This window comes from Spermophilus citellus (genome assembly GCF_964194105.1).
Source record: "Spermophilus citellus genome assembly, chromosome: 4".
Lineage (NCBI taxonomy): Eukaryota > Metazoa > Chordata > Mammalia > Rodentia > Sciuridae > Spermophilus > Spermophilus citellus.
In genome coordinates this window covers 62,942,563-62,970,256 of record NC_138185.1, presented here as the reverse complement: position 1 = coordinate 62,970,256, position 27,694 = coordinate 62,942,563, and the positions used below count along the sequence as shown (strand labels likewise).

Here is a 27,694-nt window from a genome sequence, read left to right as displayed (position 1 = left end):
ACCAGGAAGTTGAAGATTCTTCCATGGGCCTTCAGGAAATTTTACTTTATATTTTCCACTATAATATATGCCTTAGTCTCTGGTTAACCTACCTAAAATTTATGCCAGAGAAGACTTGAAGAGATTGCCACTCCAATAATTGAGATTGCAATTATTCAAAGCCTACACAATTACCATAGTATCACACCATTTTAGTCAGTTTTTGTTGTTGTTGCTGTTGTTGTTGTTGCTGTGACCCAAAGACCTGAAAAGAACAACTTGAAGGAGTAAAATTTATTTTGGCTCATGGTTTCAGAAGTTCCATTCTGGTCGACTCACTCCTTAGGCACCTGTGGTGAGAGAGAAGGGCAAGCAGAGGAAAGTTTCTCAGGACATGACAAACAGGAAGTGGGGGGTGGGGGAGGACAAAATATAAACTCCAAAGGCACACCTTACTGTCACACTTCCCCCAGTCACACCTTACCTCCCTACAGTTACCACCCAGTTAATATCAGTGTATTAATCTACTGATTATGTCACAACTCCCATAATCTAATCATTTAACCTCTGGAAAATTTTGCATTGTCTCACACATGAGTTTTGGGAAGACACCTCATATCTAAATCATAACATCTAGTATGAGCTGTCTATTACAGTCTGCATTAGAACTTAGTTTTTGGCCACAAGATATGTGAGCATAGATATGTTCAAAACAATATCTAAAGATTTCTTCCCGAGATTATTGATTATTTCAATTATTCCAAGACGATATGGAGATAGCAAAACTTCCAAATGCCATACCAAACTCAATAGTTAGGCAAATTTTGTCTCTGGATGGAAGATAGAAAAGATATATACAGGAAACAAGGGGGTTTAAGATAAACAAGAAAAAGTTACAAAGGTGCGGGGAGTAGCATTTACCATTTTCCGTATTATAAATACCCCACTATGGCCAATTTCAAGGCACTACCATGAAGTCAACCAACTTGCCAAATTTCTTAAAATTTTACAATTCATTCTTTCAAGCTTCAAGCTCTTAAACTAGGTTCCAATATAGCCCTGGCTCTGCTTGTCCTCTTGTCTGTGAATTACCACCAAAAGACATGGCTTTGATGAATGATTGATGGCTTTGGATGATTGCACAGTACTATTGTTTTGTTATTGCTTTGTGATATGTTTTTGATTGCCCATAATTATTTTTATAGTCCCATTGATATGTAAAATGTATATAAATTGCTTCTTGGCTGATGTGTGTGTATAAATTTTGCCATGAAAGAAGAGAAAGTCTGGTAGCTATACCCTTTCACTTATCTCTCCTCCAACTCTCTCTCTGGCATACAGCCTGATGGAAATGAATAAACAGCTCATAAACAGACACTGGGAAATATGGTAATATTTTGACTTACTGATGTTTGTAGAAGCTTCTCTCTGAGTCAGGCTTGAACCAATAAAAATTACTACTTAGGATACAGAAGAAACTCAAAATACCACAATGACCAGTATAAGTGAAGAAAAGAAGTGAGAGAAGCCCTGGTGACCACACAATAAGAACAAAAATATATACCATACATTTCCATGTATTTTATGGCCCTTTAGTTCATAAAGCACCTGATCACACATCCTCCATGGTTCTGGACACTTTGTTTTACAAGGACATTGATAAATGAGAGAGCACCCAGTGGAGACCAATAACAAGGCGCTAACATTTCTGAACCGTCTATAATGAGCCTTGCACTCCACTAGTAGACTTACCAGTCAGTATTATTTAATTCTTTCTGTTCCTCTATGGTCTTACAGATGAGGAAGACCATAATTGGGGATTTTGATTAATAACTTGTCTTCTGTCATCGATCTGGTAAATGGGGATTCCAGACGTGGTACTAGCCACTAGTTTTAGGTAGTTTTTAAAAACATAATTTCTCCAGAGTATACACTAACCCAAGACATGTTAAATTCTCTCTGTTCTTGAGAAAATTGGGATAAGTGAGTATGCTGATTTCATAGATGAAGAAATTGGGGTTGGGAGCTTTTTTCCTAGCATGTTCACATTCATGATCCTTTGATATCCTGCTCCGCACTGCCAAATGCCTCTTTCCATTGCTGCAGCCACTGGGGTTAGGGGGTGTACACTCAGTCTCCCTTAATCATTTCCAATATTTCCTCTTTGTGGCCACAGAAGAACTTGGCAATGTGCTGTGTGGTGCATAGCTAATTACCAGTTATTCATGCCTTCTCTTTAATTTGTTCACAGGGCATTTCCTGAGATCTTTGAAAGCAATTGGGCCACAACGCTTTGTGGGCAAGGAGAGGAATTACAGTGGTTGGAAGAAGACAAATTGTGATGTCAGCTTGATTATAGTGCTGGATCCTGCTCAGTCCAAACTTTGAGATAGAGAGCCTTTCCACAGGAAATCCTTTTATAGGATTTTTATAGACCATCGACAACAGTGCCACCTGTTACCCACCAAGGGCATAGCAAAGGAAGCTATGTGGGAGAATTTGTGGATAGCTTGGTGCTAGGGGAAGGACCCTATAGAGAGTGTTTGCCTTGGAGGACTCCCTCAATTCAGGACAGTTGAGATTTATTCATCTGCACACTCAAAAGAACTGATTTAAGAGGAAAGACATTCACCTGAATGGGCAATATGCTTTCTGGCCCTGCAATAAATCCACACTGATATATTGCTGACTGGCTAACTTTCTAGTTGGTTCTGACCTTTATTTATAGTAACTTAACAAGAAATAAGTCAGAAATAGTTGCTTTGGGGCTGTTCATGCTTTAATTTTGGATAACTTTCAAGAAGGAACACTCATGGAGCCTTCTCTGTGCAAAGAACTAAGTTAGGTCTTTCAACATAACTTACCTCATTTAATTTGGAATGCAAATTGAGTGATAACATTCTCTTGATTTTTAAATGAAGAGGATCTGGTAAAGTGTGCAGTAGGCTTAATTTAACCCCACGTCTTCAGAGTCTAATTCGAGGGCTCTTTCCACTCACATTTAGTTACTTCTTAGGTGAAAGGTAGTATAACATTTTAAATGTGAATGTTCTATTCCTAGATTCCCAGGGCATCTCACTGTATCTCATCAACATGTTACCAGCTTCATTCGTCTTAATGCCCCCAAATTGTGTTCAGTAATAGTCCTACTGAAATGCTACCAATATATAAATTGGTCATTCTTTCTTCCTAATTTTGCTTGTCATTTCTACCTAAAAATGTGTTCTCCTCTGCCTCATAATACAGTATGAACTTATTACTTCCAAGATCATTTCAGTCACTGTGTCACCTTAAGAAAGCCATCTGGAGTATGCCCACAAGTCATGAGTTTTATTTTTTTTTAATTGGTTGTTCACAACATTACAAAGCTCTTGACATATCATATTTCATACATTAGATTGAAGTGGGTTATGAACTCCCAATTTTACCCCAAATGCAGATTGCAGAATCATGTCGGAGCTCTTCCAAATTCATTCTATGAGGCCAACATCACCCTGATTCCGAAACCAGACAAAGACACCTCAAAGAAAGAAAACTACAGACCAATATCTCTAATGAACCTAGATGCAAAAATCCTCAATAAAATTCTTGCAAATCGAATACAAAAACACATCAAAAAAATTGTGCACCATGATCAAGTAGGATTCATCCCTGGGATGCAAGGATGGTTCAATATACAGAAATCAATAAATGTTATTCACCACATCAATAGACTTAAAGATAAGAACCATATGATCATCTCAATAGACGCAGAGAAAGCATTCAACAAAGTACAGCATCCCTTTATGTTCAAAACATTAGAAAAACTAGGGATAACAGGAACTTACCTTGACATTGTAAAAGCTATCTATGCTAAGCCTCAGGCTAGCATCATTCTGAATGGAGAAAAGTTGAAGGCATTCCCTCTAAAATCTGGAACAAGACAGGGATGCCCTCTCTCACCACTTCTATTTAATTTAGTCCTTGAAATACTAGCCAGAGCAATTAGACAGACAAAAGAAATTAAAGGCATAAAAATAGGAAAAGAAGAACTTAAATTATCACTATTTGCAGACGACATGATTCTATACCTAGAAGACCCAAAAGGGTCTACAAAGAAACTACTAGAACTAATAAATGAATTCAGCAAAGTGGCAGGATATAAAATCAACACGCATAAATCAAAGGCATTTCTGTATATCAGCGACAAAACTTCTGAAACGGAAATGAGGAAAAACACTCCATTCACAATATCCTCAAAAAAAAAATAAATAAAATACTTGGGAATCAACCTAACAAAAGAGGTGAAAGATTTATACAATGAAAACTACATAACCCTAAAGAGAGAAGTAGAAGAAGATCTTAGAAGATGGAAAAATATACCCTGTTCATGGATACGCAGAACTAACATTATCAAAATGGCGATATTACCATAAGTCATGAGTTTTAAAGGACTACAGAATGAGCCCAGTTGACTTCAGAATCCATTTATAATGCTTCTGCTTTATCACTAATTAGTTATCATCTCCTGATTATTTTATCTTCTGCATCTTGCATACCTTTAACTGTGTATTGCTTTTGAGAAATAAGTTTATGTTCCATGATTAGTGCTTCTTTCCTATAGTGTGACCACGTTTTTGACAAAGAGAACCTCCAGGGTTCAAATTTAAGATTAGAGATCTTGTTGTCTAAGAGGACTGGATCTTTTAAATTCTGAATTCTGAGACTTTTTTTTTTAAAACCACCTGTGTATTTTAGAGCCCTGAAACAGTTATAAACTCAATTTCACATTGCTTATTACATTCATTATCTCTTTCTTTCATAATCATTCAGATACCTCAAGTCAACCACGTGGACGTATATATTACATCATTACACTCTAATTCTGTCATCTGAATTATTACTAAGGGCAGAGAGTAATTGAGGGAATGCAGAAAATAAATTATCACTGCAAATCATTATAATAGGTTAGTCAATTACCCTGACATCCTATCACAATTATCTTTCATGTAGCTGACATACTTCACAGTATTTACTAAATACCTGAAATTCACTAACGCCATTGTATGGAGAACGAGAAGTCTTCCAAGAAGGACTGCATTTGACTTGAAGATAATGTATAATAACAGGTATCTTAAAGACTGAAGAGAAATTCATTTTCAATGCGAGAATCTTAAAGGTCATTCTTTTAAGTTATGAGATCTTTTTCTCTTTAAGTATCCATTTCTAAACATATATCTTTGTCTAATAAAATGAAGCAGCTTGTAAGAAAATTTACCCTTGTCTTCATGTAGACATCCAGTAATGCCTTAGTGGGTAAAACATGTATAAAGTATAAGCTTTGGAACCCCCATAAATGTGGACTTAAATTCTTGCTTTACTATTTAGGGCGATTGAGGTTATACAAGAGGCAAAATCCTTAACTCAAATGCTTCACACAGGAAAATATTATTATTTCACAGTAAGATGCTGGGAGAAATGGTGGTTTTGTGGTCAATTTTTCACTTTCAAGAAGTCATTACAGATTCCCAGTCTCTCTGATCTTTATCTTTGACATCTTTAGTGCTTTCAATGTTTTCAGACCAAAGCCAGACATTACAGCAGTTGTACATGTAAAGCTACCCAGAATATCACTCACTAGAAGGAGAGCTCATCTCTTCTTCCACAGTCTGTTTTTTTGTAAAGAACCACCTTCCCAGGAGCTTCAAAGCAAAGGACTCCTGTGTTTCCTTTAGAAATGGGTGACGTGTTTAGCTCTTAACCAATCACTGGCCATGGGATGGGCTGGTCTGGATTGGTCTAACCAATCAGGATTCATCCTGTGGGAGGGCATTGTGGAGGAGGGTGCGCTTGATGGACTACACTCCAAAGAAGGAAGAGTGATGGGAAGCGAAGAACTGTAGCTCCTTAGCTGTGAAGCATACTCCTTAATGCCTGTAAGTTTTAATTTCTAAATAGAAGAATGGAAATAATACCTACCCCTCATAAAAGAATGAGAACTAGACAAGGCGACCTTTTCCCAGAGAGCTGCTATTGGCTTGTTTTGCTTGACTCAAGCCTGCACTGTACCTCCCTGTCAATGCTTCTTCAGTCTACTGCCTGGTGAAACAGACTGTTGTCAGGCACTGGTTTTTGGTACTTTCTGTGAATTTGCTTCTTGCTGATTATCACTGTTCCTAGTCTTTGAGTTTTCTTTGACTAATGGTCCTGCTCTATCTTGTCTCTTTCCTTTTCATTCCTTTCTCTTTTGTCAGTTCTATCTCAACTGTGCCTTTCTTATCTCTAAGTTTTACAATGTGTGTGTGTGTGTGTGTGTGTGTGTGTGTGTGTATGTGTTTAAGATATATTCATGGTTCATAAGGGAAAGGATTTTTCCTACTTAGCAAACACCTTTGTACCCTGCACTTATTTGAGATTAAAGAGAACATTTTCTCTCTAGATGCTTGTGTAATTATGTATGTATATTGCCTTTGAAATCAGAATCATTGGATTGAGATAAGTAGAGATAAGCAGAATATTCAACGAACATTTCATGTTCAAATGACTATGCAAAGTGCTGGTAGAGATGAGGTGAAGCATGAGAAGAATAGCAGAAAGGCTGAGGAATGACAGGTTTATACAAAGAAATGGTGAGCAGTAAAATAAAACACAGTATAAGAACACATTTGGAGAATTTTGCTCTGCTAAAAAGTTGGAACTTTATATTTTGTCATAGGGGAGGAGACAGATCATTAAATATTTTCATTAGGCGTGAAATAAGAAGAAAACATGATTACAGATCTGTGAGTGGCATAAAAGACTATTTAGAAAGAGTGTAAAATACTTCAATCAAACCAGTTAAGAAAGTTATCAGTCAGGTTAGACTAGGGTATGCTAAAGAGACAAATGACCCCAGAATTCTTATTACTAAAACAAATGCTTATTTCTCATTCATATGATTTGTTCATTACCAGGAGGAAGGAAATTCTGCTCGCTATGTTCACACAGAGATCCAGCCTGATGGAGGTGCTACTATCTTAAATTTTGACAATTTGTGTGACAAAGGAAAGAAAGTTCTAGAGGATCTGCACCAGTAATTAAATGTTTTGGCACTTACGTGGTGTGGTAAAGTACAGATAGGTAATACTAGCTTGCAAAAGCCAAATGTGTGCATCTCTTCCCAACTCTGGGTTATATTGGTAATTTGAAAGAAACCATGGGGGTAGTATTTGCATTGTAGAAATAAGTAAGTACTACAAATAAAGATCCCCTCACCCCTCACTCCCCCGAATCACCCAGTTATTATACATTTACCAATACATTTCTGAGCTCGCCTCACTTTCATTCATAATTTATTGACTGAACCCAAATACAAAGGGACCAAAAAGTTCAACCATACCATTGCCTTGTGGGAAGTAGGCTGCCAAGACAACACTAATGGCAGCTACAGGATAATGCAAGGGTCCAAGTATTTATCTGTTTATACATTTATTCAACAAACATGTATGAAACACTTAAGACTTTAGCCTAGGAACAATAAAAATGAGAAGGGGGAGAGTTTTAACATGGACGCTGTTGCGGATACCAACTTTTAGTCTCCTGGCTCCTTGCCCTGCTCAGGACACTGGAGACAGGTTTTGTGTACATTTTTCCTTTGCTAGTGAGGGTTTCAGGACAGATGCTGCCAAGAAAAAATAGCTTCTTTCCGGTTCTGGTGTGATCTCTCTATATCTTTATCTCACACTACACATTTGGCATAAGACATATCCAGTGGAGCTCGTGCCTGGAAGTTTTCAGAGGCACCCTCAAGGAACCCTTCTTGGCAAGTTCCACGGAAACCTTAGCCAGTTTCCCAGAATATCCAGCAGCTTACCCCACAGGTAGCTTCCTGGCAGCTTTCTAGTGAGTCCTTCTGATGCCCCAGTCAGTTCCCAGTGAAGTCAGTAGCATTCATCATGAGCTGCTTTCCAAAAAGTTTTTCTAGCACACTACCGGCCACTCTTAGCCTGGCAGTACTCCAATTGGAGATTTCCAGCTTGTCAGCCTCACCCCAGGGTTCTCTGCCTGTTAATCTCCATCTACCAACTGTAGACTAACTCCAGCCAGGCCCACTTTATGGCAATGAAACATGTGACATATGAGAGCATAGCCACTACTGAGATGACTTGGAGAGAAGTGATGTCTTCAAAAGTGAACCAACTGGCACCCGATGCCATAGCCATCTCAAGCGGCAGCCTCCATCTTGGGATACTGGTCACGGCCTGGAAGCCCAATATCAAAAATCACTGTTCAATTGCTGGATGTTTGTCCACTTGGGGACCTTTCACCGGCCCATTGCTCACTGCCACCTGGAAGTCCATTATCAGGGTACCCACAGATTTGGTTACATGTGACTGCCACAATCTTGGGACCCCGGCCAACTCCTGGGAGTCTAGGGCCTTGGGCTTGCAGGTTTGCTACCACGCCACCACTGCCAACTCATGGCGCAGCCACCTCAGTCTGGGGACAACTGCCAGGATCTGGAGATCTATTGTTAGGTCTTGTTGCATCTGAGGTCTTCCTCCTGGGTATGCTGGTGGCTGCCCTCTGGCTGCTTCTTTGGAGGATTGCTGAGAGCCATAGCCGAGTCCGAATGACGCATGACATTTTTGCCAGAATGGAGTGGTTGAGAGGTGATGCCAGCAAGCCATTGAGATGATAATGGTTATGTTAAGCTTTGTATATTAGATCCCTGCTGTCTGCCTCGGCCTGCTACTTTGGAGTTCTTGCAGGGATTCCCAGAGAGTTCCCATTGGTTGGGGAAGTGCCGGAGGAGGGATTTTTCCGGTTGGTGGTTCTTGGAGGAGCCACATGGCATTCGGGAGAGTCCCGGGGAGCGTGTGTGGAGTGTGCTGGTGGAGTTCAGAAATAAAGTTTGTTCCTGCTTCAGTGGCTCGTGATTTGTGCCCAGCCAGACTGCAGCAGAGGATCACTCTTTTGTGTGAGCATATCCCTGGTGATCTCCCTGCAAGCAGAAATGTCATTGAGCTATTGGAACTGCAATAAGGCAGAGCATGGGGAACCTTAGGCCCAGATCCATCAGATTGCAGCTGGGTCTGCATGGGCCAGTCTGGGCCTGGTAGGCCTGTGGAAAGCCAGAGACTGGGGGCATTTCCCAGGGGAGAGCACAGGTTGGAGAAACTGTAGAGAATAGGCTCTCTTCAGCTCAGTGAGTCGTGAAGTGCACAGAGAGAAAGGGGCCAGGTACAATGGGTGGGAAATACTACCCTGCATTCTATCAGATTTTAATGAAATGAAATGAGAAATCAATGATAAAATAAAAAAAGAAGCTACATTAACACCTGGAAGCTAAAAAACATTCTATTGAATGAAAAATGGGTAGCAGAAGAACTCAGGGAGGAAATATAAAAATACTTAGTGGTAAATGAGAACACCAGCAGGACATATCAAAATCTCTGGGATAAGGGCTGGGATCGTGGCTCAGCTGTACAGTGCTCGCCTGGCACATGCAGGGCACTGGCTTCAATCCTCAGAACCACATAAAAATAAAATAAAGGTATTGTGTCCAGTTACAACTAAAAAACCCAAAATATTAAAAAAATAATCTCTGGGATACTATGAAGGCAGTGCTAAGAAGAAAGTTCATTGCATTAAGCTATTTCATTAAAAAGAATAAAAAGTCAACAAATAAATGGCCTAACATTACATCTCGAAGCCCTAAAAAAGGATGAATAGATCAACACCAAAAGCAGTAGAATATAGGAAATAATTAAAATTAGAGCTGAAATCAATGAAATTGAAACAAAAGAAACAATTCAAAAAAATTGACAAAACAAAAAGTTGGTTCTTTGAAAAAATAAATAAAATTGATAAATAATTAGCTATGCTAAAGAACAGAAAGAGAAAGAAAACTCAAATTACTAAAATTAGTGACAAAAAAGGAAATATCAAGATAGACACTATGGAAATATAGAATATAATTAGAAACTATTTTGAAAATTTATACTCCAATAAAATAGAAAATTTCAAAGACATTAACAAATTTCTAGAGATATATATGACCTACTCAAACTGTATCAGGAAGACATACACAATTTAAACAGATAAATTAGTGAAATAGAAGAGGCCATCAAAAACTTACCAACCAAAAAATGCCCAGGAACAGCTGAATTCTCAGCTGACCTTTACAAGACTTACAAGGAAGAATTAGCACCAACATTCTTCTAATTATTCCATGAAATAGAAAAGGAGGGAACACTTCCAAACTCATTCTATGAAGCTAGTATCACCCTGATATCAAAACTAGACAAAGACACACCAAGGAAAAAAATCTTCAGACAAATATCCCTAATGAACCTATACACAAAAGTGTCAATAAAATTCTGGCAAATTGCATACAAAAACATATTTAAAGAAAGTGCACCACAATCAAGTGGGATTCATTCCAGGGATGCAAGTTTGGTTCAACATATGGAAATCAATAAACATAATTCATCACATCCATAGACTTAAAGACAAGACTCATACATCTCAAAAGATGCAAAAAAGCATTTGACAGAATATAGCACCCCTTAATGATCAAAACACTAAAAAAACTAGGAATAGTAAGAACATATCCCAACAAAAACTATCTATGCTAAGTCCAAGGCCAAGACCATGCTACATGGAGAAAAATTGAAATCATTCCCTCTAAAAACTGGAACAAGACAGGTATGTCTCTTTCACCACTTCTATTCAACATAGTCCTTGAAACACTAGCCAGAGCAATTAGATAGGCCAAGGAAATTAAAGCGATACAAATACGAAAAGAATTCAATCACTATTTGCACACGATTCTACATTTAGAAGATTTCAAAAATTCCACCAAAAACTTCTAGAACTAATTAATGAATTCAGTAAAGTAGCAGCATTTAAAATCAATACCCATAAATCAGTGCATTTCTATATATCATTGTTGAATCTGCTGTAAGAGAAATTAGAAAAACATCCCCCTTTTCAATGGAATACAAGAAATAAAATAAAATACTTGGGAATCAATCTAAAAAGAAAACAAATGAAAGACCTCTGTAATGAAAACTACAGAACAACACTAAAGAAAGCAATGAAAGAAGACCTGAGAAGATGGAAATATCTCCCATGATCTTTAAGGATTATAGAAGAATGAAATTATGGCATCTACTGGTAAATGGATATAGCTGGAAAATATCATGCTAAGTGAAATAAGTCAAACTTCCAAAAAACAAAAGGCCTAATGATTTCTCTGCTTATCAGAGGCTAATCCATAATAGGGAGGGACTGCTAAGAATGAAGGAATTTTGTATTGGGCAGAGGGAGTGAAGGAAGGGGAGGGAGTATCAGGAAGAAAGTGGAATGAGATGGACATTTTTACCCTATACAGAGTTATGACTACACAACTGGTGTGACTATGTACCATGTACAGCCAGAGGAATGAGAAGTTGTGCATCGTTTGTATAAAATGTGTTGAAATGCATTCTACTGTCATGTATAACTAATTAGAACAAATTAAAACATTTCAAAATCTCAGCTTTGCTATTTGCCAGCTGTATGACTTGGTGAAGGTCATTTACCACCTTTGAGCCTACGTTTTTCATCTTTAAATGGGATAATTATATTTCTCCCTTAGGGTAGCTGTGAGCATCAATAAGATGACTTGTGTTAAGAGCTCAGTCTAGAGCCTGGCACCAAGAGTGTATCCACTAGGCAGGGTCACACGAAAAGTGACCTAACCCAGGTTTAGAGGCTCATGCCATAGAAATGTCAATGAGAAACATGAGTTTGAGGAAGGAACAACTTTATTCTGTGGCCAAAGAATAGAGAAGAGGGAGCTTTGCTCACAAATAATTTCTCCAGTCCAGAAGGATGGAGGATATGATTCTTCATAGGATAGGAATAATGGGGCAGAGGAATAGCCTCATAGGAAGATGAGTATTCACATCTCTCTGGAGAATGGGTGGAGATCTTCCAGAAACTCAGGCATCACCTGTGAAGATAGAGATGCCCAGCTACTCCTGCCATTCCAGTCATCCATGGGACATTTTCAGGCTCTGCATGCAGGGAAGAGCTCTGAGCCTGGACTTTCCTGGGATCAGATCAAGGCCCAATGTATAGAGTATTTACCAAATGGATTGGTATTGGACTGTGGAGGTCTCCTTCTACTCTCTCGTCACTCATTCACCAGTTTAGGCATTGATTCGTTTACCTGACAATCACTGAGCTTCCATGTGCCAGGCAGGGCCACAAGTAGAAGACGACCAGGAGGGCCTTGGGCATCAGGCTTCTGGCTTGGGTCTCCTCCACTCTCGGGGTGGAAGAAGCAAACCCTTGAGGATCCCAGGTCATGGGCATGCGGGTAGGTGCTAAGTTGTCCATTACATGGGTCTGGAGGTACCAGGAGCCAGACAGGGATAGGAGGAATGTGCTGTCCATATGTAGAGAAGCCTGACATGGCCAACACACTTGGGTCAGAGTTTCCGTATCCTTGGGCTACCTTGCAAATCTTTCTCAAAGTGCTTATGCCACAGGAAGGGGTTGTGTCAATCTGGGATCGCTGCTTCTCATCCTGCCTAAATCTGCTGAGGGCCTGATGGAGACAGGGAACAGGGCTACTGAAGGTCCACTGTGTGGCTCTGGAAGGACAGGCAGGGCCATGGAGAGGGAGGTCTTGCCTCTGTTGAGGAAACATGTTAACAGCTTTCCAGCAACAGTAGGCATGCAAGGGACATCAGGATGCTTGTGCACTGCAGGACATGTCATTGACCAGATCATCTCAGTGGTAGGAAGTAGAGACCCCCTACCTGGGCCTGAGGCCCTGGCGATCTGCTTCTGGCTCTAAGTCAAGTAACAAGAAACTGTGTGACCCAGATATGTCACTGATCCTGCCTGACCTTCCTTTCCTTATTTATCCAGTGGAGATACTGTGCACTTGGACGAATCCCTGGGACCCAGGCCCATATGAGAGAGTGGAAAGGGAAAATGCACTGTAAACAGTCAAGGGCGCAGCCATCCCCAGCAGGAACCAGCAGCCAGAAATGAGAAGACAACAGACTGGACGACACACAGAGTAGAAACTTCTCTGTGAAGAAAGAGCCCAGAAGAACATTAAAAGAGACTGATCTGGCAGGCTGGGGGACACAGTGCCAATATTCACCACAATAGAGTTCACAGGTAAAGCGCCTCACAAATCAATAAAAGAGAAATGGACAAAGGATATTTTAGGGGAAACACTAGTAGGCAATAAACATGAAAAAAAATTGTACATTTTAACACTAATCCAAGAAGTTTCACATTCAAAATACCAGTGAACTCACATCTGTTTCTAGCAGACTGGGAGAGTTTGCTACTGCTTTTTGGCACTGGGGTGAACACAGGGCCTCCAGCATGGGTGCAGGTCAAGTGCTCCAGCAGGGAGCCACCTCCCCAGGACTCAGAAACATTTCTGAAGACCAAAGCTTTTCGACATCAACAAGAATGTAATGATGTTGCGTTTCCCACACACCTTCTGGCAGTGCACATCCAGAGGACTTTTTCAGATCACAGTGGAACAATATGTCTGTGTTTTTCAGGACCTACCCTTTGACCCCACCAAATCTCTGATAGGAATGGGTCCTGCACTAATGATTGCCAGTGTGTCCAAAGGCGCATAGACATTAGAGAAAAGCCAGAGGAACTCAAGTGTCCATGCCTGGAGGAACCCTGAGGTAAATGCTGGTACCTCCACATGGGATACAAATGAGGCAATTTAACAAAGATTGTAGGTCTCTGTGCACAAGCTGAGAAGGTTTCAAAGATGTGCTGTGAAGTGACAAAGCTCAAACCCCAATAAAATAAATAGCTCATGGCTTAATTTTTTAAAACCTTGAAGGAAGGAGGTATGAATGGGTGTGCATGTGGACACAGGCAAATGTCAGGAGGGGTGTGCACATAACTTGTGGTTGCTGCTGGGAATGGGCTCTGGTTGAGAGCAGGGTTTGGGGGAGCTTCCAGGTTGGGGAACTACATCCCTCTTTATGAATTTCATACAGTGAGCACTGCTGTTACAAAAAAATAAAAATAAAAAATAGCCAACCGGGTGGGAAGGGAGAGCAGGTCCATCACCCTACCTGGGTCCAGGACTCCTCGCTCCTGGCCCACACGTGGGGCTACTGGTGGCCTTTGCTGTTCATTTCTTTCCAGCAGCCCTTCTTCCTCTCCCCTGCCTCTGCTTGGCACAATCCACCCTTCCCTGCCCCTCATCAGTGCCCCACCTCACAGATGGCTTCTGTTGCATAGCAAATGAACCACCCCCCAAACCACAGGGCACATCCCCATGAACATGTCTTCCTCCCTGTGTGGGACATGCAGCTATGCAGCTGAGGTGGGGGGATAAGGAGGGCTTACTCATGCATCCCTGGGACAACTAGAGCTGCTCTGGTGGGGCTGGGATACCTTAGACACATTGGGCACCCAGGCATGTCTTTCTCATAGTGATGTTAGAAACATAAGAGGCCAAAGGGGTAGGATAGGTGGGGTAAGAAGGAAAGGAAAGACACAGGATGCCTCAGGAGGCCTGCACACACAACTGGCCCCTTCTCATTTGCATCTCTTTCTACTGACCAGAGACAGTCACAGAGCCAAGCCCAGGTTCTACAGGAAGAGATCCATTGCACCTTTTATTTAAGGGGAACTCCAAGTCACATGACCAAGAGCTTGACTGCTGGAAACAGTGAACAATTGGGGCCCTTAAGGCAATTTCCTTCAGACACCATGAAGAGGGAAAAGATGACCCAGAGAAAGGGACAGGTTTGCCACCATGTAACCAAAGCATCCATTGTACACTTTCCTCATCCCCTTGTTTTGTGCTCCACTATTGTAAAAAAAACCTACTTTTTACAAATTAATTCCATTATTAATAAATATTTAGATCTTTTCTACATTGGGGCTCCATTTACAAATGCTCCCAAGTGTCTTGGTGCACATGGAATCACATTTCTGTTGTGTGTGTTCCTGCCATGGAGTGGAATTGCTTGGATCAAGGGATATGAGTGTTTCCAACTTAGGTAAATAATGCTAAACTGTTTCCCCACATCTTGTATGGAGTTATACCCTCACCAGGAGTTTATCAGATTTCCTGATAAAAAGTTCCACTTTCTAGACAACATTTCAGAAGGGAGTTCATCACTGTAGATGTTAGGCAGAAATAAATTGCATTTTAAAAAACCTGGTGAACCAATAATTTCACATCCTCTTACTGGAAAGACAAGCCCCCACCCCCTTCTATGATTTATCAAGATCATATATACAGAGATCTTTTTCTACGTTCTTTATTTTTTATCAACCGTTTACTCTTCTTCAAACCAATATAAATTACTTTAATCACATCATTTTCATAATGATTCTTGATATCTACTGAAGAAATACTTCCAATTTCATTTTTTAACAAATTGTCTTGGTTATTCTTGGCTCTTTACATTTTTCCAACATAGTCTTACACACTACAAAATTCACGCTTTCCAGTCTACAGTTCTAGTTGTTTTTTTGTTTTTTGTTTTTTTTTTTTTTGTCCTGGGAATTGAACCAAGCGTTTCTTTACTTCAAAAGGGACATATATCCAAGGCCTTTTTTTAAAAAATTGAGACAAATTCTCACTATGTTGTTTAGGGCCTCACTAAGTTGCTGACACTGGCCTTGAATTAGTGATCCTCCTGCTCAACCTCCCCAGTTTCTGGGATTACAGGTGTGCAAATCTGCACCTAGCTATCGGTTCTGCTACTTTTAATGTAGTCATGTTATCACAATCAAGATACAGTTTCCTAACCAGAGCAGTTCCCCTGTTGGGCTGGGGCTGTAGCTCAGTTGGGCTGGGGCTGTAGTTCAGTGGTAGAGAGCTTGCCCCGCATGCACAAGGTCCTGTGTTCAATGGACCAGCACTGCAAAGGTACAATTCCCTTGTGATATCTGCAGTCAACCCCTGAACTCTACCCTCCAGCCCCTGGCATCCAATGGTTGGTTTTCTTTCCCTTTTCCAGAATGCCATATGAATGGAATCATGCACTATTGAAGCCTTTTGAATGTGGCTTATTTCTGTTATCAAATTGATTTTCATCCATGTTATTTCCGTTAACATAAATTGTTCGATTTTCATCCCTGTTTGTTTATATCAGAAGTCTTCTCATTTTATTGCTGAGAGCATTTTACACTATGGACATATCATGGTTTGCTAGGGGACATTTGGATTGTTTCCAGAGTGAGGTGATTACAAATAAAAAACTATGCTAATAAAACGATTGTTCAAAATGTTTATAGTTTTTTTTTTTTTTATTAGCAAATTTGTCTGAAATTTAGTGAGAATCATCCCTGGGGAATGGGAGAAAGGACAGAGGAACAGGGCAGAGGAAGGGTCCCAAAGAAGCAGGCTCTGATGTCTTCTGCAGGTGGGGGCAGATGAGAGTCCTGATGTCCCGATGGATGCAGAAGGGTGCTTGGTGCTTGGGCAGAGAAACCTGAGGTCTTGGCACATCTTGCTCCTGCAGTGATTCGGAGTCCACACATCCAATGCCCATACAAGGTGTCAGGATCCACGGAGCACAGGGTCCTCTGGCTATCCCCTGGTTTTGCCTGGGTTATCTCTTCCCTTCACTGGAGCCACACTTAATGAACCTGCCACCTTTCTGCCCTCTTACATGGGAGCCAACTTATTGCTGACCCCTGGTGTGCAACAGCACAGTTCTCGGACACAGGTAGCAATCCTCCTGCCAACCCACCTCAAGAGCCTTCTGTGGGCCTGGGGTTGCCCAGAGTCCAGCTGAGGGCCTGCATCAGGTGTGGAGGCCCCTGCTGGCTGCAAGTGGAGATGGAGAGCAGGCTCACTGGCACTCCTGATGTGCTTCTGCCCTGCCTGTGCGGAGCCCTCAGGCAGCTGAGGCTCACAGGGCAAGGGGAAGGTGCTCAGGGCAGGCTCGCTGGGGCTCCTCTTTGGGAGCACAGGGGAATGGGAAAGATCCACAGGGCGTGGGCGAGGCTTCACCCTCGGAAGCACAGGCTTCCCCTGGAACATGCAGCCTGCCCCCTGGCTTCTCTGGTGCTGGAGCAGGAGGTAGGTAGCCATGGCCGCATTGAACTTTCTCTTGACCAGGGACACCCAGGTCTTACGCGGATCATAACCCATATCAAACATGGTGGTCAGTATTTCAGGGTCTGGGCGTATGGGGATTGGTTCACTATAATCCTGGGGTAAATCCTGCTTACCCTGTGTCAGCCATGGGTGCTGAAGGATCTGCTTGGCTGTGGGTCGCTTTTGGGGGTCCAGGGTCAGCATTTGGCGGATGAGCATTCCTGCTGCCAAGGAAACACAGGGAGGGTCGCGGTAGGTTGCCAGCATGATCTGACTCAGCATCTCCTTAGAGGTGTTGCCACCAAATGGGTACCTCCCTGTCAAGATATAATGCAGAATGACACCCAGGCTCCAGATGTCCACTGGGGGCCCCTCATACTCTTGCCTCAGGATAATCTCGGGGGCAAAGTGTGACAGAGTGCCCCAGAACTGGCGCAGCTTCTGCCCAGGTGTGAACCTGGCACTGAAGCCAAAGTTGATAAGTCTAGCATGGCTTCTGGCATCCACCATGATGTTCTCTGGCTTCAGGTATCGGTGCACGATGCCCTTGTCGTGGCAGTAGCTCACGGCACTCACTACCTGCCGGAAAAGTCTGCGGGCCTCTTCCTCCTGCATGCCACCCTGTGGGACGTGATCCAGTAGCCGACCCCCACCTGCGTGTTCCATCACCATGTAGATATTTCTGTGGGTCTCAGCAACCTGCAATAACTGGATCACATTGGGATGCTCCAGGCTCCTCATAATCTCTGGTTCGGAGAGGACCAGGAGGTTCTGCCCTTTCTTCCGCAGGACTTTGATGATCACCTCTGACCCAGTCAGGCGATGGCGGGCTAGTTTGATCTTGCCAAACCCGCCAAACGCAATGTCCCTCAGGACTTCATACTGGTCCCTCAATACTGCCTTCTGGCAGGACCTGGGCCCCTGCAACACGACACTATTCTCACTCCTCTGGCTATGCATCCTAAGTAAGAACACCAACCAAGGATGCTAGCAAAAATAAAAATAACAGAACAACGAATCAAAATCAATAACAGAAACAAGACAAAACAACAAACCCAAATCAAAGAACTAATAGCCAAGGACCACCAGCAACAACTGCCAACCACCAACCACCAAAAGTACTAACTATCACGGAGTCCAACAAGTCACCTCCAAGGGCTTCCTGTACTTGTGGACAAAATCCCAGCTGTGGCCACTCTCTCATATACCTTTGAAACTTACTCACAATGGCTCCTTGTGACATCAGAGCAAGTAATCGCTCTGCCATGCCTGGCCATAACTCCCAGGGGTCATCTCCCTTTGGGGCCTCCAGAACTTCTTCCATTTTCAGAATAGGAATAAAGAAGGACTACAGACATTTTTTGCTTTAGTGGGTCACAGAGACTGATGTGTACTTGCTTAGGAATTAATATTCTGTGGAACTTCAATGTAATTTTCATTTTCCATCTAAAAACCTGTAACAACTTTTGGTCATTTCCTTAAACACAGCACACAAAAATAGCATTTATCCTGGTTCCTAAATTTTGGGTGTCTTCTCACATTTTACACATCTACCTCATCCTTGTCCCTTGTCCCTTGTCCATGCAGTGGCAGCAGTTTCAGGAAGTCTGGGAAGAGTTTGGGAAATGACGGATCTGGAGAGGCGGGCAGAGTGGACTGCCAGATGACAAGCCAGGAGATACAGACCATCTAGAAAGATGCTTAACTAAGGTACTAGAAGCTAATGATGTGGTCAGAATGCTTTTAAAAATGGATGCTTAAGGACATAGTGGGAGGAAAGCAGTAGTGAACATGGTGGACTTGGTGGAATTTTGGGGCAGGGGGTGCAGGTGTGGCATCAACAAGGGAATCACCACACATGGCCATCCACATGGGGAAGACATAGCAGTGAATATTGTTGGAGAACAGGACATTTGAGAGGAATTACAAGGACTAACAGGCTCTACTCCCTATTTCAGTAAGCGGCATAGGAAGAGGGATAGGTGCAACAAAGACCAGGGGAATCCAAAAACCACTGAATGGATCAATGGATTAACCTGGAGGACCCTGTGCTAAGTGAAAGAAGCCTGACACAGGGAGAGGATACTGTATGATCTCTCCAGTGGAATTTGAAAGACATGTACTTGTAGATGCAAGGAGTAGAATGGTCTATGAAGAGGTGATGGTTAAGGAATTGTAACATTTTAACTATGCAAGTTGATTCAGTTCTGGAGATCTACTATTTGGTATCATGTCTAGAGCTGAAAGTACTGTATTGTATACTTAAAATTTCTAAGAGGGCAGAATGTATGTTAAATTTTCTTACTAACAAAGCCCCCGGCCCCAGCCATAATAATAAAGAGAATGGGAAGATCCTTGGGGAGGTCTATTTGTCATCTTGGTGCTGGTGATGAATTCATGGGTGTATAATTTCCCCAAACTCATTGAGATGCATACACAAAATATTCAAGGTTTTTTATTTGTCAACCATTTCTTAATAAAATGATTTTAAATAAATGAATATTTTTTCATAAAAATGACTTCAATTTATCGGCTAAGACATTAGGAGACTGGCAGATAAAAAAGATTAGTAAGAGACTACCAATCACATTGAATTTGAAGGAAGTGGCTATGTGGAAGTGGTTTTCATAGTCTAGGATCTGTGCCTGTCCAGGTTGAGGCTGGAGGTGTGAGTGGCATCTTCACAAAGCTAGTGAAGGACACTGGAGGTGGGCAAGATCTCTGAGGGCCAAGGCAGAGCTGCTGAGGGGAGTGCTCAGTTAGAAATTATTCCTTTTGAAGACCTCAATATCAGCTCTTCAGCCTTCAGGGGCAGGTCTGTGCCTCATAAACACCACACTTGGCCTATAAGTGTTCCTGATTGCTTCTTGTACTTGTACCTCATATGAAATCTTCCTTTTCTTCATGTTTCGCCTAAAAGAATTTAGGAGGCTTCTAAAGCAACTTTTACTTAAGGAAATTCAGAATAATAATGAAATTTCCAGAAGCTGAACAATAGATATTTTCTGACTCAATGTGCTCACTGAAATTGAAATGTAACAGCATCCTGTATGCAAATTATGTCGCCTGCAGTCCTGGCCCATAGGGTCTTGGATTCATCTTCCTTGACAAAGGTACACCTGCTTTTCTACTTCTCTAACCTGCTCGTTTCATCTTAATCATATTCATTAACAGGTTGGTAAGGCTCTTTATATGGTTTGGCAAAATGATGTTCCTCTTCAATTGTTCTAAAATAGCATCTTCAGGTCTCAGTGGGAGCACACGCAAACACATACTGTGAGAAACAAATTAAAGACTCTTAACGACTCTACCAATGCACTAAAAACCTTAGTTGAAGCATTTCAGAAGTCTGCAAAAGAAAATAACTCAGGCATTTTCCCTGGTATATATTTTTTTTGTGTTTTTCACCATGAACTTGCACTGCATTTTCAGTAGCTAGAAATAAATTGCTTTTAAAAGTAATTAGAGGGGCTGGGGATGTGGCTCAAGCGGTAGCGTGCTCGCCTGGCATGCGTGAGGCCCGGGTTCGATCCTCAGCACCACATACCAACAAAGATGTTGTGTCCGCCGAGAACTAAAAAATAAATATTAAAAAATTCTCTCTCTCTCTCTCCTCTCTCACTCTCTCTTTAAAAAAATAAAAAATTAAAAAAAATAAAAGTAATTAGAAAAACATACAGTGCTTAAAGATTTATCTAACATTAAATGGAATAGTAAGAGTATTAGGTGTAGAAAATAGCCTTGTTAGTTCTGCAGAGATGTGCATTTTCTATGTGTAGGTATTCCGGGGTACATTTGAGAGAAGTCTGTTATTTCTGAAAGTATTTGGTATGGACACCATTAGAAAGACTTGAAGAAGGTTTTTACTGATTAAAAATTTATTAGTAAAGCCTTGACAACAACCCAACCACCTCTTAAGCATCCAAATAAGTGACAAAAATGTCCCAGAGGAGAAGAAACAGGGAAATTATGAGACAACATTTCTAGTGACTCCCCTTAATGCATTTTTTATGACCTCTGGAATATTAAATGAATACATCTGGCCTGCAATATTTTTTACACCTTTGTCTTTCAAAGCCTCTACTTAAAAAATCTTCCAGATTCATTGGCACAGAGCAAGTAATTTCCTGGTTTTGGGAAAACCAAGATAAAGAGTTGTCCAAAAATACAAAAGAGAAAAAAAAAAAACAAAGAAATGAAACAAACAAAAAAGTCAGTAGTTCCAGGATCATCAACAAAGACACTCTTGGCAGTTGTGGATTCTGTGCTCATCCCCCAACATTCATGCATTGGGTACATAACCCCTAGGCAACCATACAGTGAGTCCCATGGGGACTCAGAAAAACTAAGTCACCTGAGAGTGACTGACATTTCAGTAGAAAGATAAGATATGCACATGAACAGCTAAAATAACACAAGGGAGACTGTGACAGATATCCCAGGAGATCTTCAAAGAAGGTGCCATGAATAGGAAGTAATCATGTTTCACTGGGGAAGCCAGAGAAAGTGCCAAATCAAAATCAGTTGGAGTATCTGAATTTGGAGGGCGATGTGTCCTGAAACAGGCTGTTAGAACTGCAGGCAGGAAGGGACATCCAGGCAGGGGAAACAAGATATGCAGGAATCAAAGACAGGTTTGGGGAGATCTAAAGTTGATATGGTTATTACAGCACTCTGAAAGGAAAATCAAACCATTTGTTGTTGTTGTTTTTAATGGAGAGGGGCTTTCCCTGGCTGTGAGTGGCCCTGAAGCTTACATTCCCATAGACTCCCAGGTGCTCTCCTTTTTAAAACTTTTTATTGGGCTGGGGATGTGGCTCAAGCGGTATCGCGCCCGCCTGGCATGGGTGTGGCCCGGGTTGGATCCTTAGCACAACATACAAACAAAGATGTTGTGTCCGCTGAAAACTAAAAAATAAATATTAAAATTCTCTCAAAAAAAATTTATTTTGGTGCTGGGGATTGAACTTAGGGATGCTTACCTTGCTAAGTTGCTGAGGCTGGCCTCAGAATTGAGATCCTCCTGCCTCAGCCTCCCAAGTAGCTGGGATTATAAGCATGCACCACTGTGGCTAGCACAAATCCTCATTTTTTAGGCCAGTTTACAGAGTCCAGCAGACTATGTACAAGTTAGTGTCTTTCATTTACTGCCTATATGACTTGGGATAAGCTCTTCATTTTCCCACACATCCATTTCTTCAAATACCTACTGTAGAACTGGAAATGACCATCCTATCTTTCTAAGCGAATCACCCCCTACTCTCAGCCAATATGTCAAAGCTCACCTTGCACTACATGGGTTAATTAAATTATTTGACTCAGAAAATAACTGAATCCCATGGGACATATAACACAAGCCAGGTCAATATGGACCTACCTCCCAGAAATTTGCTGAACTAACAGGAATTCTTTTTGTACAAAGGTACTAAGCTAATTAGAATTTAAGCCTAGAGCAGGTGGTAGAGTTTGAAGCCCACTCAGGATTGCAGATTCTAAGACAGGGATTATCGCTTAATGGCACATTTGAGCTGTGCTCACATCAATTTGAGAAGGTCTCTGTTGTTTTCAATCACTGGTGCCTGGATACACTATGATGTATGATGTGATGACAACACTAGGTCACAGAGTTAGCAGCAAAACAGTCTTCAATTCAGTACCTGAACAAGGCCTCCTGGGCTGGACTTCACTGGAAACATAGAGTTGAGATCCTTACTTTCATAGAACTCTTAGGTGTTACTAAACCACATGGAATTTCTGATTTCAACTCTGTCTGCACATAATTCTCCCTACCCTATCTTCAAATGTAGCGATTCTTCCACATACACTATAGTTACAGATGAGACAAATTGATCCATTTGCTGCTGAATAAGTGGAACTTACTGATATCATTGATCAAAATACAGATATGACAATCTTTCATATGTGATTTTAGGATTGTTTAGATCATCTTTTGTGCCTCACATGAACAATTTCCATCTATAATGCTATCTCTAATTCTCATTCAATGCTGTAACTTAAGTGAGTGATGCTATTTTTGCATATCTGCAAGTGCACCGTAATTTATTTATTTATAGTAAATTATTTGCAGACCAGTGATTTAGCTCTGGTTCATAATACAAATAGCATGGTAATACCTGATTACTCCAATGCACAAATATGCACTTTCACCAATACTGAGAACCATCAATGTGTAGACAACACAAAATTCTAGATCACACTCTGTCTGATCCCTGCTCTAAAAAAGGAGCTGAACACAGGGACTTGTGTTTCACCGAATCCCTATCAACTAGCAGATTACTTTACCCAGAGAGTTCAATAAATGTTTGTCAAATTGAACAGAACTCCATCCCCTACAATAATAACACACAGCTTCACTTGCTTTATCAAGGTGAACCGTGTACTGACTCAAAGCTAAATCCCACCTGTTATTTCCTCTGTTTGGAAAATTCACCTGGAGCAAATCATCTTCCTCACCACTGGCAAAAAAGTACCTAAGCTCAGGCTTGATGATAAATTTATATCCTCATAGGTCTCAAACTTAGCTGCACACTAGAATTATCTGGGGAGTTTTCTAAAATCCCAATGTTCATATTACACACAGGGGCAATGGAGTCAGAACTTTGTGGTGCACCCAGATGTGAGGGTTTTGTTAAAGCTCCCCAGGTGGTTCTGATATGCAGATAAAGATCAAAAAGAACCAGAGTAGAGCAACACTTGTCAAGGACACCATAGTTACTAAACTATTTCTGTAACCATATCAAGTATTTTTTGTCATCTATGTTGTGCTATTCCAGACTAGCCTGAAAATACAGTGGATTCATAATACCAGTAATAAAATAGTAGCTATTTGATACACTCCTCATCAATGGAATTGTTGAAATCTCAGTGGGCTAAATTCAAAGGAGTGGGGGGAATAGTACTTGTCTTTTAAGGATTTTTCCCTTCCCAATCTCCTTTCTCCAAGAACTGTCTGAGCTCCACCTGCTCATACAATGTGCACCTGAAATCACAGCTGTTCTTCACATCCCTGCTGCCCCGATGTCTACAGCCTTCCTCTTACCATGCTCAGAGGATTCTACATTTGAACATGCAACAATCACCTGGAGGGCTTGTGATGACAGATTCCTGGGCCCCACCTCCACCTCCTGAGCTTCGGATCCAGCAAGACTGGCTGGAGCTGGAGAATTTGCATTTCTGCCATCCTCCAGATATTGCAGATGCTGCTGGTCTGGAGATCACACTTGAAAAACTACTGCTGCAACTGATAGAGCCAATCAGACTTGGTGAATGATGATGTTCTCTTGCCTTGGCTTAGGTATACGTTCAAAGAATAGCCCATAATTGGAGTCATTAAAACCATTTATGAAAAATATCTATTCATTTATTTAAAATCACTTACTGAGAAGTGGTTGACCCAAAAAAAAAAAGCCTTCAATATTTTGTGTATGCATCTCAATGAGTTTGGGTAAAGTATACACCCATGAATTCATCACCAGCACCAAGATGACAAATAGACCTCCCCAAGGTTCTTCCCATTCTCTTTATTATTATGGCTGGGGCCGGGGGCTTTGTTAGTAAGAAAATTTAACATACATTCTGCCCTCTTAGAAATTTTAAGTATACAATACAGTACTGTCAGCTCTAGACATGATACCACATAGTAGATTTCCAGAACTGAATCAACTTGCATAGTTGAAATGCTACAACTCCTTAACCATCACCTCTTTGTTGCCCATAGACCATTCTACACCTTGCATCTACAAGTACATGTCTTTCAAATTCCACTGGAGAGATCATACAGTATCCTCTCCCTGTGTCAGGCTTCTTTCACTTAGCACAGAGTCCTCCAGGTTCATCCATTGATCCATTCAGTGGTTTTTGGATTCCCCTGGTCTTTGTTGCACCTATCCCTCTTCCTATGCCCCTTACTGAAATGATGAGTAGATTCTGTTAGTCCTTGTAATTCCTCTCAAACGTCCTGTTCTCCACATGTCTTCCCCATGTGGATGGCCATGTGTGGTGATTCCCTTGCTGATGCCACACCCAAGCCCCCTGCCCAAAAATTCCACCTAGTCCACCATGTTCACTACTGCTTTCCTCCCACTATGTCCTTAAGCATCCATTTTTAAAAGCATTCTGACCACATCATTAGCTTCTAGTACCTTAGTTAAGCTTCTGGCCCATCTTTCTAGATGGTCTGTATCTCCTGGCTTGTCATCTGGCAGTCCACTCTGCCTGCCTCTCCAGATCCGTCATTTCCCAAACTCTTCCCAGACTTCCTGAAACTGCTGCCACTGCATGGACAAGGGACAAGGGACAAGGATGAGGTAGATGTGTAAAATGTGAGAAGACACCCAAAATTTAGGAACCAGGATAAATGCTATTTTTGTGTGCTGTGTTTAAGGAAATGACCAAAAGTTGTTACAGGTTTTTAGATGGAAAGTGAAAATTACATTGAAGTTCCACAGAATATTAATTCCTAAGCAAGTACACATCAGTCTCTGTGACCCACTAAAGCAAAAAATGTCTGTAGTCCTTCTTTATTCCTATTCTGAAAATGGAAGAAGTTCTGGAGGCCCCAAAGGGAGATGACCCCTGGGAGTTATGGCCAGGCATGGCAGAGCGATTACTTGCTCTGATGTCACAAGGAGCCATTGTGAGTAAGTTTCAAAGGTATATGAGAGAGTGGCCACAGCTGGGATTTTGTCCACAAGTACAGGAAGCCCTTGGAGGTGACTTGTTGGACTCCATGATAGTTAGTACTTTTGGTGGTTGGTGGTTGGCAGTTGTTGCTGGTGGTCCTTGGCTATTAGTTCTTTGATTTGGGTTTGTTGTTTGTCTTGTTTCTGTTTTTGATTTTGATTCATTGTTTTGGTCTGTTGTTTTTTATTTATTTATTTATTTATTGGTAGCGTTCTTGGTGGGTGTTCCTGCTTAGGATGCATAGCCAGAGTAGTGAGAGTAGTGTTGTGTTGCAGGGGCCCAGCTCCTGGCAGAAGACAGGCCTGAGGGACCAGTATGAGGTCCTGAGGGACATTGCGTTTGGCGGGTTTGGCAAGATCAAACTAGCCCGCCATCGCCTGACTGGGGTAGAAGTGGCCATCAAAGTCCTGCGGAAGAAAGGGCAGAACCTCTTGCTCCTCTCCGAACCAGAGATGATGAGGAGCCTGGAGCATCCCAATGTGATCCAGTTATTGCAGGTTGCTGAGACCCACAGAAATATCTACATGGTGATGGAACACGCAGCTGGGGGTCAGCTACTGGATCACGTCCCACAGGGTGGCATGCAGGAGGAAGAGGCCCGCAGACTTTTCCGGCAGGTAGTGAGTGCCGTGAGCTACTGCCACGACAAGGGCATCGTGCACCGAGACCTGAAGCCAGAGAACATCATGGTGGATGCCAGAAGCCATGCTAAACTTATCGACTTTGGCTTCAGTGCCAGGTTCACGCCTGGGCAGAGGCTGTGCCAGTTCTGGGGCACTCTCTCATACTTTGCCCCCGAAATTATCCTGAGGCAAGAGTATGAGGGGCCCCCAGTGGACATCTGGAGCCTGGGTGTCATTCTGCATTTTATGTTGACAGGGAGGTGCCCATTTGGTGGCAACACCTCTAAGGAGATGCTGAGTCAGATCATGCTGGCAACCTACCGCGACCCTCCTTGTGTTTCCCTGGCAGCAAGAATGCTCATCCGCCAAATGCTGACCCTGGACCCCCAAAAGCGACCCACAGCCAAGCAGATCCTTCAGCACCCATGGCTGACACAGGGTAAGCAGGATTTACCCCAGGATTATAGTGAACCAATCCCCATACGCCCAGACCCTGAAATACTGACCACCATGTTTGATATGGGTTATGATCCGCGTAAGACCTGGGTGTCCCTGGTCAAGAGAAAGTTCAATGCGGCCATGGCTACCTACCTCCTGCTCCAGCACCAGAGAAGCCAGGGGGCAGGCTGCATGTTCCAGGGGAAGCCTGTGCTTCCGAGGGTGAAGCCTCGCCCACGCCCTGTGGATCTTTCCCATTCCCCTGTGCTCCCAAAGAGGAGCCCCAGCGAGCCTGCCCTGAGCACCTTCCCCTTGCCCTGTGAGCCTCAGCTGCCTGAGGGCTCCGCACAGGCAGGGCAGAAGCACATCAGGAGTGCCAGTGAGCCTGCTCTCCATCTCCACTTGCAGCCAGCAGGGGCCTCCACACCTGATGCAGGCCCTCAGCTGGACTCTGGGCAACCCCAGGCCCACAGAAGGCTCTTGAGGTGGGTTGGCAGGAGGATTGCTACCTGTGTCCGAGAACTGTGCTGTTGCACACCAGGGGTCAGCAATAAGTTGGCTCCCATGTAAGAGGGCAGAAAGGTGGCAGGTTCATTAAGTGTGGCTCCAGTGAAGGGAAGAGATGACCCAGGCAAAACCAGGGGATAGAGTTTGGGATTTCAGACGGGGAAGGAAGCGGTACAGTCCCATCCCCCCACAAGGGGCACTCCACTAAGGCAATCAGCGGCCACCATCTTGGAGAGCTGAAGTATCCACCGCCACTCTCCGACAGATTGCAACAACAAAACAGGTGTGTGTCACTCAGCTCAGCCCCCATACATAGGGGGATTTTGCATAAAATCTCTCCTAGAATTTCGGGGGGAGGGAGTATCAGAGTGAGCCT

At 42.3% G+C, this 27,694-nt stretch overlaps 2 protein-coding genes across 2 annotated transcripts; one reads left to right on the top strand and one right to left on the bottom strand.

The window, feature by feature from the left end:
• Window positions 1-16,612: 16,612 nt before the first annotated feature.
• LOC308648153 (sperm motility kinase 2B-like) lies at window positions 16,613-18,007 on the bottom strand (the record flags this gene model as incomplete). The annotated part of the gene is made up of 1 exon (XM_081292843.1): window positions 16,613-18,007. One exon carries the CDS (start codon window positions 18,005-18,007, stop codon window positions 16,613-16,615), a length of 1,395 nt encoding a protein of 464 aa, XP_081148969.1.
• A 7,979-nt stretch (window positions 18,008-25,986) lies between these two features.
• Window positions 25,987-27,381, top strand: LOC308648152 (sperm motility kinase 2B-like; the record flags this gene model as incomplete). Its single annotated transcript, XM_081292842.1, has 1 exon — window positions 25,987-27,381. The coding sequence occupies one exon, from the start codon at window positions 25,987-25,989 to the stop codon at window positions 27,379-27,381; it is 1,395 nt and encodes a 464-aa protein (XP_081148968.1).
• Between the last annotated feature and the right edge of the window lie 313 nt (window positions 27,382-27,694).